Here is a 12,607-nt window from a genome sequence, read left to right as displayed (position 1 = left end):
GGGACAGATGGCACAAAGCAGGTCGATGAGAGACACAAAAACTGTCAGGAAGAGCACATCAAAACCTGACCGTACATCAATAAAAGTGTTTAGAGCAATGTTAGAAACAACATCAAAGACAATAGAGTTGCCTGAACCAGAACGGTCAACTCAGTGTAACTACAGAAATTAAAAGACCAAACGAAATGCCACTCATCATGTGGAGAAAAAATTTCTAACAACCGAAATATAACCCAACAACTTAACGCAAAAAAAGGAAAATAAAACTATGAAATAACATTATTAAACAAAAAAGAAAAATAATTAAAAGAAATAAAAATGAAAAAGGCCTTTTGATTTGCGCAACAAAACGTGATCCGCCGTATGAACACAAACCAAACCGAGGGTGTTGACACTCATCTAACTAACACGGCATGATTGACAACTTCTAGAGATTTTTTAAACAACGTCAAAAAACTGCAACAGCACCTCTGAATTGCACCCGATCATATGGTTCTTGGTGACAACTTAAGATACCACTACTCCAAGAGGAAGATGTTTTGCAAAAGATTGTCTTCCTAGGAATGGACGCCCGCGCCGGCTTGGATTATGGTAATACAATATGAGATTAAGGTTTGCTTTTGTTTTTGTTAGTATTATATATTGTTATTATGTTATATGCATTTCTTTTTTAAAAAGAAATCCTTAGTTTGTTTATTGTAAGATTTGTGTTTCTGCATTTTTTTTTTATAATTATTCGTTTGAGTTATGTATAAAAAATATCGCAACAAAATCTTCAAGAAATGAGGTGTAGTGGCGGATTTTTGTGTTATTATGCTAGTTTTAGGTTTTTCTTTTCGAATTATGTATATGATTTTTCTAAATCTATTTGTTTGGCAAAGTTTAAATAGTAATCGTAGCATTGTTTGTACAATGATAGTGGTTGGAAATGGATCTATAGTTACTAATGTTTGACATTGTTAAATAGTCAACGTTTGATAAATCTTAGAAAAATAGCTACTTTCAGATGTAAATTTTATGTAAATAGCCAACGTTTAAAATATCAAAATGATTTTACATAATATTAATATTTAAAAATGGCTGTTTAATTAAGATTTACTAAATGGTGGCTATTTCGTAATATCAAATGTTTAAATTGACTATTTTTTTTAAATCGTTGTGTTGAAAAGAGTTTCTAGTGAGTTAAAAAAAAATCAAAGACGTTACTCTAGAAGAAGCTGCATCAATACTATTAACAACGTGTCGCACCCCAAAAATATTAATGGGTGAATAACAAAATTTTATTTTAGTAGTTAGATTTTTGTACCTTGCTGGGGCATAAAATATACAACTAATTGAAAATGTTCCAGAAGCTGGATTATTACTGTATAATCTTGCATGAAAGTCACACTATGTGAGGGTCAAAATCCAATTTTCTAAAAAATAATAAAACCATTTAAGTTGGGTTTTAGTTCGACCAAATCCCAACAACAGACCCGGTCCGACTCTCAAAGACGTATCTGGGCATAGCTCGACTCCCGAAGATCGGCCCAAGCCCATTCAGAAGCCTAGTTCGCCAAAGGAAGGATGAGTCGCCCGTGCTGACCCAGTTGGAGGAATCGGTCTTGGTCAGACAAAAGACCTCGCCGCGAAGACCGATCTGAGATAACTTCGACCAGCGACGTGGTAGAGCCGAACTGATCAACACGTGTCCTCTTCAACGAATTTCCTCCCGTTATAAATAGGAGCCGATATGTCGATTTTCGCACACACACAGGCATACACATTGATTCTCGATATTCTTTCTTCTATTTCTTGTTCTCTGAGTTCACTCGTTTGAGTTCGGCACTTCGTCCCCCTGATTATAATACTTCTGATTATTAATAAAAGCATCAAATATTTATATTCAATTTCATTCATTGCTTCTCGAATTTCTTTTTGATTCTTATACGACGTCTTCTAAAACCCATATATAAATAAATTAAATACATATATCATATTATAATTTGAGATTGTTGAAATCGACATCAACATATTCTCCACATATATCTTTATTTCCCCACCTTTTCTTAAATCCAAATTAGTTGAAGTGAATTTTCATTTTTATAGTTCCAAATCAGGCTTAATCCCCCATAATATTAATTATAAATTTACTTTGCTTTAATATTAACGTCCTTTAAATTTGTAACAATCTCATAATTATTCATTAATCTCTACACAAGTCTGAAATAATGAAAATGTACTCATGAATGTTTGAATATCACGGCGTACATCTTAATTAGCTAATAGAGCTAGTCTTCAGCCCGAAAGATATCACCTTATTGACTTACATATTTCAGCTCCTAAACCAAACGAACGATCATAAAAATTAAAAAAACAAAAAGGTGCATACGAGAAATCAAAACATAACTATTTTAGTACTGATAATTAATGGAAATTAATGCACGGTCTTCATTAAAACACCCCTCCTGCAAATTCATGTAATTTATTTTTTCTTTTGAATTAACTGTTCAATTATGTGTACGCCAAGGACGAATCAGTGGCATGACGGAGAACTTCATGAGTCCAACTTTGCAGTGGAAGCCGTTGCTTTCGCCGCAAACAAAGTAGTAAGGCTGCCATTTATCGAGCACAAACTCGAAACCCTCACCCACTCCTTGAGTCGCGTTGGCCAATCTCACGCCCTTTTTCAGATCGCAATTCACAAAACTTTTGTAATCGGGAAGCTGGTACACACTGTGGGGGTGCGAATCTTTCCCGACCGGCGGATCGTATTTGAATACTACACCAAATTCAATTAAAAATATATTAAAAAAGGCATGTTATAGAACTGATCAGCATTTTCAATTAGTTTTGAAAGCAATGAACCTTATGAATCTACAATTAAGTAAAAGAAAATATAATTAGTCCTTTCCGAACAGAGCCAAAAAAATTCATAAATTACAACTTGAATATGGATTGCTAAAATTAAGAAATATATGGATGAAAGTGTGTAACTACCTGAATGTGAACATGGATACTAAATAAACTTCCGATAATGATAATTATGTTGGTTTTTCTTACCTAGGATGTCGTTGAGGTAAAACGGGCCGTGATTATAAGCCCAATTAGCGTAGCTAAAGTTGAAGCGCCAGTGTTCGGAATCGCCAACGATGATTTTGTTGAGATTTTGAGGAGTTTGGGTGGTGTTGTTCAAGTGGTGGTGACGGGACCACCATGTCCAACCGCGGTGCCTCGTACGCCACTCCGTGTAATTAAACCCGAACCGCCAATCCCGGTTCGCCACACAGCTTACGGCCATCGAAGCCAATAGCAGAACGGCCAAAGAAGTGGCAGTTGAATTACGTGCCATGATTACTCACTCAATTGCCTGATTTGAGACTGGATATTTACTGTGAAACTTATTAGTGTTGGTGTTGAGATGAAATGAGAGTAAATAAGTTCTTTATATAGGCAAGGTTTTTATTAGTGCAAAATGACCAAAACTTCTGAAAATGTTTGTATTGGGTTGGTGTCGTAATAAAGACCTAATGTATATTGTGTTGAGTTAAGTTCTACGCTTGTCAGTGCAAAAAGGCCAAAATTGACGCTCTCAGAATTGGGTTGGTCAGCGTGTGGGTGAATATAAAACAACATATTGTTGACCACTTTTTATTTGTGATTTTCTCCAACTATAAAGTCAAAGCTTCCTCATATTGTTTTGTGTCTACACTTATGCATGCGAAGGTAATAATATTGCATATCATAGACGTGTTTTTCTGCAAAGATGACGTTTAATGGCAGAAGGTAATAATATTCAATTCATTCCACTTATATAATGGCAGAAATTTTAACAAAGTAAAGTTCACGTCCTTATTATGCAAAGATGACGTTTCTTCTTTATTTTCTTCCCCATTCACTAATATTTAACTGTAACTTAATTTAGGGACACACATGAACTTATAGATTTACAAGTAGCTAATATGACATGTGATCATGAAATTGGTCGCATTCATGAAATTACGTTAGGTTTTAGGTTCATCACTTCATATATTTTACATTTTATAAACTTAAAACATTTGTAATCACTATGAATTGTTGAGTCTATATTTTAAGAGATTTATTAATAAGTAGTCGCTTGACACGGAGTCAATTAAAATAGAAACCAAACTGTTGTAATTGAACTCAGCATTGTTTTGGACACGTGTAATAAGCTTAGCAGATACAAAACTGGTTTAACAGTTTTTATCGCAGGTGACCGTTGGATCATATCCAACGGTGACTTGGTTACTAAGCTTTCTCCAAACGTCTATTTATAGCGTTTGAATGGTCTGGGTTTCAGTCAGAATATCTTCTACTGAGTCTGAATTAGAAAGAGAAAGAGAGAATTAGAGTGCAAATCGAGTTGATCTCAGAAACTCGATTTGGGGATAATTCTAGGGTTTCTTTGCTCGTTTTTCAATTTCTCAGTTGTAATTTGTATTGCCATTGATAGTAGTGATCGGAAGCTGGACTAGGTCGTTAGTGACCGAACCAGGGTAAAAACTTTGTGTCTTCTTCTCTTATTTCTTCTGACGACGTCGACGAGCAAGTTCCTGGTTTTTTCGGTGTTTGAGGTATCTCAGTTTAGAGAGCTCGAATCCGGGAATTGACGCAACAATTGGTATCAGAGCCATCTCAACAATCGACATCAAAGAAGATGAGTCTAAGGCGTATCGAATTGGATCATTTCGACGGAAAAGGCGATTTCTCGCTATGGCGTACTCGAATGAAGGCACTGATGGTTCAGATGAAGATCGCCAAGGCGCTGCAAGGAGAAAAGAGGCTACCAGACTCGTTATCCGCTCCTGAGAAGCAAGACATCCTCGACATGGCGTTCAGCACGCTAATTCTCCATCTCGGAGGCAAAGTCTTGCGAGAAGTCTCGTCGGAGAAGTCTGCTTCAGGAATCTGGTCAAAGCTCGAGTCTTTGTACATGACAAAGTCTCTCTCCAATATCATCTACCTGAAGGGGAAGCTTCATTCCTTCAAGATTCAAGAAGACAAGCCCATCTCAGAAAGTCTTGATGACTTCAACAAGATCATTCTTGATCTGGCAAATCTTGAAGAAGTTATCAAGGATCAAGATCAGGCAGTCATGATTCTGAATGCTCTTCCAAAATCTTACTCCTCTTTGGTTGATGCTCTGAAATATGGAAGAGAAACTCTTTCTCTTGAAGACGTTCAGGTTGCCTTGAAGGCCAAGGAATTGGAGTCCAAGCCTGACAGGAAACAGACCGCTGAAGGTCTCAATGTGCAAGGCAAATCCAAGAAGTCCTCCAAGTCTAAGAACAAAGACAAGGCAAAGCCAAAGGGAGATACTGCAGAACCTTTCCAATACAAGTGCTACCACTGCCACAAGCAGGGACACATGAAGAAGGATTGCCCGGATCGTGACAAGACCTTCAACAAGAAAGGAAATGTGACAGTTGCTGAGCAAGGATATGATAGTGCAGAAGCCCTCACCATATCTGAAGGAGGTGATAAAGATGTTTGGGTTCTTGACAGTGGCTGCACCTACCACATGTCACTAAACAAGGAATGATTTCAAAATCTTCAGACTCAAGTTGGGGGGTCAGTTCTTCTCGGCAATGATGATTCTTGCAAGGTGAAAGGGATAGGTAACATTCGTATCAAACTTCAGAATGGCTCTATTAGAACCATCACTAATTTTAGATATATCCCTGAACTAAAAAGAAATCTTATATCTCTTGGAACCCTTGAGTCTCAAGGTTATACTTTCAAATATGAAAATGGTGTTTTAATTGTTTCTAAGGGATCTAAGGTGATTCTTGAGGGTGATAGGCATAATGGCTTGTAGTTCTTGAATGCCACTACTCTTGTTGGTGCTGTAAATGTCATTGACATGGATAAAATGGCAAGTCTTTGGCATTTGAGACTTGGCCATGTCAGTGAAAAAGGTCTGATGGAACTCAACAAGAAAGGGTGCTTTGGAGAGTCAAAGCTGGGAAAATTGGTGTTCTGTGAGGACTATGTCTATGGTAAATCCATCAGGAACAAGTTCTCAAAGGGTGTTCACAGAACTGAAGGAATATTGGATTATATACACTCAGATGTGTGGGGTCCATCAAGGGTTAACTCACACGGAGGGAACAGATATTACATGTCCATCATTGATGATTATTCCAGGAGGGCTTGGGTCTACATCCTGAAGCACAAGAGTGAAGCATTTGATAGTTTCAAAAACTGGAAAGCTATCACTGAAAATCAAACTGGGAAGAAGGTTAAAACCCTGAGAACTGACAATGGACTTGAATTCTGTGTTGATGTTTTCACTGAGTTTTGCAGGAATGAAGGAATTCAAAGGCACTACACTGTGGTTCACACACCACAGCAAAATGGTCTTGCTGAAAGATTCAACAGAAGCATAATGGAGAGAGTTAGATGCATGTTACAACATGCAAGACTCCCTCACACATTCTGGGGTGAGGCAGTCAAAACTGCCTGTTATCTGATAAATAGGTGTCCTTCAAGTGCCTTGCAGCTCAAGACTCCCATGGAGATGTGGTCTGATCACAAGACAGACTACTCAAATCTGAAGGTGTTTGGGTGTACTGCCTATGCACATGTGAAGCAGGGAAAGCTTGATCCTAGAGCTCTAAAGTGTATCTTCATTGGATACCCTGAGGGAGTGAAAGGATACAAGCTGTGGTGCCTTGAACATGGCCACAAGAAATGTATTATAAGCAGGGATGTTATCTTCAATGAACATGATTTTCAGGGTAGGAAAGCTGATGAGACTGACAAGCCTCTTGAGGAGCAAGAAGAAGTACAAGCTGCAGAGATTGAGGTGGAGGATCACACTCAAGAATATGCACAACCTCAGCCACAGGTGGAGCTTCAACAACATCTCCCAGCACAACCTGAGACTCCTGATCATCCTGAGCATGAAACTCATGATGATGAAGAAAATCCTGAAGAAGAGGAACAGGATATCACTGACTACAACCTAGTCAGAGATAGAGAAAAAAGGGTGCCTAAGCCAACACAAAGGTTTGGGTATGATCTTACTGCTTATGCTTTCATGATAGCTTCAGAACTTCTTGAGGAGGAGCCTAGGCACTACAAGGAAGCTGTTAACAGCAAGCACAAGGAATCCTGGAAGGGTTCCATGTTAGAAGAGCTGAAATCCTTAAAGGAAAATGAGACATGGACTATGGTGGACAAGCCCAAGGACAAGAAGATTATAGGCTCGAGATGGATCTTCAAAGTCAAGGAAGGCATTCCAGGAATTGAAGCTCCAAGATTCAAAGCCAGACTGGTTGCCAAAGGGTTCTCACAAACTGAAGGCATTGACTACAATGAGATTTACTCTCCTGTAGTCAAACACAGGTCCATTCGAACTATTTTGTCTTTGGTTGCTAACTTTGATCTTGAACTAGAACAGATGGATGTAAAAACAGCTTTCCTCTATGGAGATCTTGATGAGGTCATCTACATACAACAACCTGAGGGGTTTGAAGTTGGTGACAAACAAAACAAGGTTTGCTTGCTTCATAAGTCCTTGTATGGACTAAAGCAATCTCCTAGGCAGTGGTATCTAAAATTTGACAAATTTATGATTGATCACAGTTTTAATAGGAGTGAGTATGATTGGTGTGTTTACTTCAAGTGTCTGAACAAGTCTATAATGATTTATCTGCTTTTATATGTGGATGACATGCTAATTGTAAGCCAAGATAAACATGAAGTTAACAGGTTGAAGGAACAGCTGAGGAAAAGATTTCAAATGAAAGACCTAGGACCTGCAAGAAGGATCTTAGGGATGGAGATTGTCAGAAACAGGAAGGACAAGAAATTGTGTCTTTTCCAGAAAAGTTACCTGTCCAAAGTCCTTGAAAGATTTGAGATGACACACTCAAAGCAAGTTGCCACTCCCATTCCTCAACACTACAAACTCTCAACATCTCAGCAACCAGTTACTATGGAGGATAAGAATTACATGACCAAGGTGCCATATGCAAGTGCTGTGGGAAGTTTAATGTTCTCCATGATCTGCTCAAGACCTGATCTAGCTTATGCTATCAGTTTGGTTTCAAGGTTTATGGCTAATCATGGAAAGGAACACTGGAATGTAGTGAAATGGATTCTCAGATATTTGAAGGGGTCTATTGATTATGGCATCATTTATGGGTCTTGTAATACTAACACTGTGCAGGTTGAAGGTTTTGTTGATTCTGACTATGCAGGTAGTATTGATACAAGAAAATCAATCACAGGCTATGTGTTCAAGGTCTGTGGTGGAGTGGTTAGCTGGAAAGCTTGTCTGCAATCAGTTGTTGCCTTATCAACCACGGAGGCTGAGTACATGGCTCTTACTGAAGCCGTGAAGGAAGCACTATGGATGAAAGGTCTTGTTAGTGAGCTTGGCTTCAAACAAGACCAGGTTGTCATTCACAGTGACAGTCAGAGTGCCCTGCACCTAGCCAAGCATCAAGTCTTCCATGAGAGGTCAAAGCACATAGACGTCAAGCTTCACTTCGTCAGAGATGTGGTCAACTCAGGGAAGGTGAAGGTGGTCAAGGTTTCAACTGAAGAGAACCCTGCTGACATGCTTACAAAGGCTCTACCTGGAGTCAAGTTTGAGCATTGTTTGAAGCTGTTGCACGTCAAGGGGTTCCAGGAAGTAGAACCTTAGGGGTTTGAGTCTGGTCACTATTAGATGATATGAAGATGCTGTGTTCAAGGTGGAGAATTGTTGTAATTGAACTCAGCATTGTTTTGGACACGTGTAAGCTTAGCAGATACAAAACTAGTTTAACAGTTTTTATCGCAGATGACCGTTGGATCATATCCAACGGTGACTTGGTTACTAAGCTTTCTCCAAACGTCTATTTATAGCGTTTGAATGGTCTGGGTTTCAGTCAGAATATCTTCTACTGAGTCTGAATTAGAGAGAGAAAGAGAGAATTAGAGTGCAAATCGAGTTGATCTCAGAAACTCGATTTGGGGATAATTCTAGGGTTTCTTTGCTCGTTTTTCAATTTCTCAGTTGTAATCTGTATTGCCATTGTTAGTAGTGATCGGAAGCTGGACTAGGTCGTTAGTGACCGAACTAGGGTAAAAACTTTGGTTCTTCTTCTCTTATTTCTTCTGACGACGTCGACGAGCAAGTTCCTGGTTTTTCCAGTGTTTGAGGTATCTCAGTTTAGAGAGCTCGAATCCGGGAATTGACGCAACACAAACAAACAAACAAACAAGAAGAAAAATAATTAAAAGAAATAAAAATGAAACGAAGGCCTTTTAATATAGGGTATGCAACGAAACATTATCCGCCGTAAGAACGCAAACCAAAACGAGGGTGTTGACACCCATCTAACACGGCATGATCGACAACTTTACTTAGAGATTCTTGAAACAATGTTAGAAAACTGCAATGACACCTCCGAATTAATTGCACCGATCATATGGTTTTCGTTGACAATCTATATCCTATTGTCGAACCCTTAAATCTACCAACCGAAGACGGTCTACTCCAAGAGGAAGGTGTTTTGCAAAAGCTCACAAAAGCTCATCCTCCTAGGAATGGACGCCCGCACCGTCTTGGATTTGATATGAAAATCAAGGTAAGCGTTTTTGTTATTATATGGTAATAAAATATTACATTAAGGTTTGCTTTAGTTTTTGTTATTATTATTGTTATTATGTGATACGCATTTGTTTTTAAAAAGAAATCCTTGGTTTGTTTATTGTATAATTTTATCGTAAGATTTGTGTTTCTGCATTTTTTTTTTAATTTTTAATTTTTAATTTGAGTTATGTATAAAAAATCTCGCAACAAAATCTTCAAGAAAGGAGGTGTAATGGCGGATTTTTTGTTTATTATGCTATTTTTAGGTTTTTCTTTTCAAATAATGTATATGATTTTTCTAAATCTGTATGTTTGACAATGTTTAAGTAGTAATCGTAGCATTGTTTGTACCATATTAGTGTTTGGAATTGGATCTATAGTTAGCAATATTTGTTGTATTGTTTGACAAAGTTTAAGTGTTTTTTTTTGTGGAGAAATTATTGTGTTGAAAATAGTTTTGGTGAGTTAAAAAAAAAAAAAAAACACACACACACACACACTCAAAGACGTTGCTCTAAAAGGAGCCGCATCAAAACTATTAACAACGTGTCGCACCCCAAAAATATTAATGGGTGAATATCAAATTTTTATTTTAGTAGTTAGATTTTGTACCTTGCTCTAGCATAAAATATGCAGCTAATTGAAAATGTCCCGGAAGCTGGATTACTGTATAATCTTGCATGAAAGTCGCATTAATATTATTAGGGCCGGTTAAACAATTAGCCAAAACAACACCCCTACTTTAAAATTATATCACAACTATTAACATATTTAGGAAAATAGCCAATTTATCATGACAACATTCCAATATTCCAATAATACCATGAGGTTAATATTATTAATTATCATAGTAAATTATATCATCCATAACAAAAAAATTAGTAAAATCTAATTAACAATAACAAAAACTATAGTAAATCTTATTTGTCGTAACAAGAATAACAGTAAATCTTATTTACCGTAATAAGAATAATAGTAAATCTTATTTACCGTAACAACAAAACACTAAATCTTATTTTCCGTAACAAGAACAACAGTAAATCTTATTTACCGTAATAAGAACAAAAGTAAATCTTATTTACCGTAACAACAACAATAGTAAATCTTACTTACCGTAATAAGAACAATTGTAAATCTTATTTACCGTAACAAGAACAACAGTAAATCTTATTAACTATAACAAGAACGACATTAAATCTTATTAACCATAACAAGAACGACATTAAATCTTATTTATCGTACCCTTATCCACGATATTCATTAACTTATTAACGAATTTTATTAACTTATTAACGATATTCATTTTAATCTTCTCAATGTTACACATTTATCACAGCCCAAAAAAACTTTCACGACCCGCAAATTTGAAACCATACAAATTAGAGACATTACCATAATTTCGGCTTCTTCAATAACTTCAAACTCTGCACCCTTGTAACTAAGTGTATGACACACATACATGCCCCACGAAATTTACAACAAATGAAACACTACGTATCTTTCAATAAAAAAAAAAGTTCTACAATGAATCCTTGCTTTATCTATGGCAACAAGTTCTAGGGCTCAACTCCTTATTTCTCAAGTGAAACTGCAAAAAGTCAATCCTAAAACCAATCGGCTAACATAACCAATTAATATAATAGATTAAAATTTGAGAAGCTGAAAATAAGAATAAAAAATTGTACCTAAAAAATCTTGAAAATCAATGAAATATGTTCCGAACTCCCCCTAAGACCCAGACGAAGAAGGTTCACTACCAGAGCCTCCGTCGCCGACGCCGCCGCCGATCGACGACATCTTCTTCTCGCCGGAGCTTAGGTCTTCATTGCGGAGGAGTCAAACCTGGTTTCCTCCCGGAAATCGGTGACGATCGCGGTCGGAATCAGATTGCGGTGACGGCGAAGACGGGGCTATGACCTAAGGAATAGACTATGAAATTGGCACCTCCAAGAGAAGCTCTGGTCTTTCCTCCACCTCATCGGAATTGGATTCCGATTCCTCCCCCGAGACAGGATCTTCGTCGTCTTCGTCGAGCTGAAATTTCAATGTGATTTCTTGAATCTTCTTGGTGAATTCCTTGTCAGAGAAGGACTCCAGGCTCGCGCTCCAAGACGTGCAGATCGACCGAAACTTTGGTTTTGGAAGCTCGCCGGACCATGACCATCTGATTTTCTGGCGATAATGGTGGCGCCACCGTGCCGAAGAGAGCTGAGCGAAATCTCTGACAGACGAGCGTCCATCTAAAGGAATACGAAAAAGAGGAAAAGAACAACAAGATTACAGAGGGTAGTTTGCAAGAACGATGAAAAATTGGAGAGAGTCCAATTCAAACCCGTCGGTGATACTTCATCCACCATTTGTGCAGATAAGAGATAGCTGAATTGGAAAAAATGGCATTTTGGGAAACTGATAGGTGCGTTAATCACGCAAAAAACTCCTACTCATCAGCTTAAAATGAGCGAGTTCTCAAGTGTCTTTGATAGTTTTTAGTATGTTTTTGATGATTTACAGGTACAAAGGAGCAGAGAAGCTTAAGAAGTCATTTTCAGAGCAAACGGGAGTCGAAACGAAGAAAAATTGAGGTTTATGAAGAAAGTCAACGCTGGATATTGACCAATCGCGGCGCGGTATTAATCAGAGCGGCGCCATGAGACATCAGCGCGGCACCAAAAAAACCCGTCACAGATGACGGTCATTCATGTTCAGCAGAGCGGCGCGACGGTTACGTAGCGCGGCGCGACGTACCGCGACACTTGACCGTGGCGCCGCGATGGAGCCGATTTGGGACGCTGATCACGCGTTTTTTTATTAAATCTGGGCCATTAGATCTCACTAAGTGGCCCAGATGACTCCGAAATTAGTCTAGAAACATATAAATCCTACCTTTGTAACATAGAAAGATATCTTTTGCTTTATTAGTATTTTTCTGAGGTTGTTTGGCTACCAGAGAGCTTTTTGGAGAGACAGAGATTAAAGCGCCGTCTTCATCAATTCCGTTCATCATTATTTCACAGTTTC

General features: G+C 38.0%; 1 protein-coding gene across 1 annotated transcript; it reads right to left on the bottom strand.

Annotated features, from left to right (window-relative positions):
- Positions 1-2,200: 2,200 nt before the first annotated feature.
- On the bottom strand, positions 2,201-3,391 carry LOC149389306 (uncharacterized). The gene is made up of 2 exons (XM_089624229.1): positions 3,043-3,391; positions 2,201-2,761 (listed from the first exon to the last, which is right to left on the bottom strand). Exons 1-2 carry the CDS (start codon positions 3,329-3,331, stop codon positions 2,490-2,492), a joined length of 561 nt encoding a protein of 186 aa, XP_089480355.1. The 5' UTR covers positions 3,332-3,391; the 3' UTR covers positions 2,201-2,489.
- Positions 3,392-12,607: the final 9,216 nt, after the last annotated feature.

Source organism: Urtica dioica, chromosome 8 (assembly GCF_054948205.1).
Source record: "Urtica dioica subsp. dioica isolate 48M chromosome 8, U.dioica_male_clone48M_v1_H2, whole genome shotgun sequence".
Taxonomy (NCBI): domain Eukaryota; kingdom Viridiplantae; phylum Streptophyta; class Magnoliopsida; order Rosales; family Urticaceae; genus Urtica; species Urtica dioica.
This window is presented reverse-complemented; position numbering and strand designations above follow the sequence as displayed.

Bases quoted from the DNA above. Each gene is read 5' to 3' on its own strand.
- LOC149389306 (XM_089624229.1), bottom strand. From the start codon at position 3,331: ATGGCACGTAATTCAACTGCCACTTCTTTGGCCGTTCTGCTATTGGCT. The intron at 2,762-3,042 runs GTAAGAAAAACC...AATTTGGTGTAG, and splicing joins TTACCTCAACGACATCCTAG to TATTCAAATACGATCCGCCG.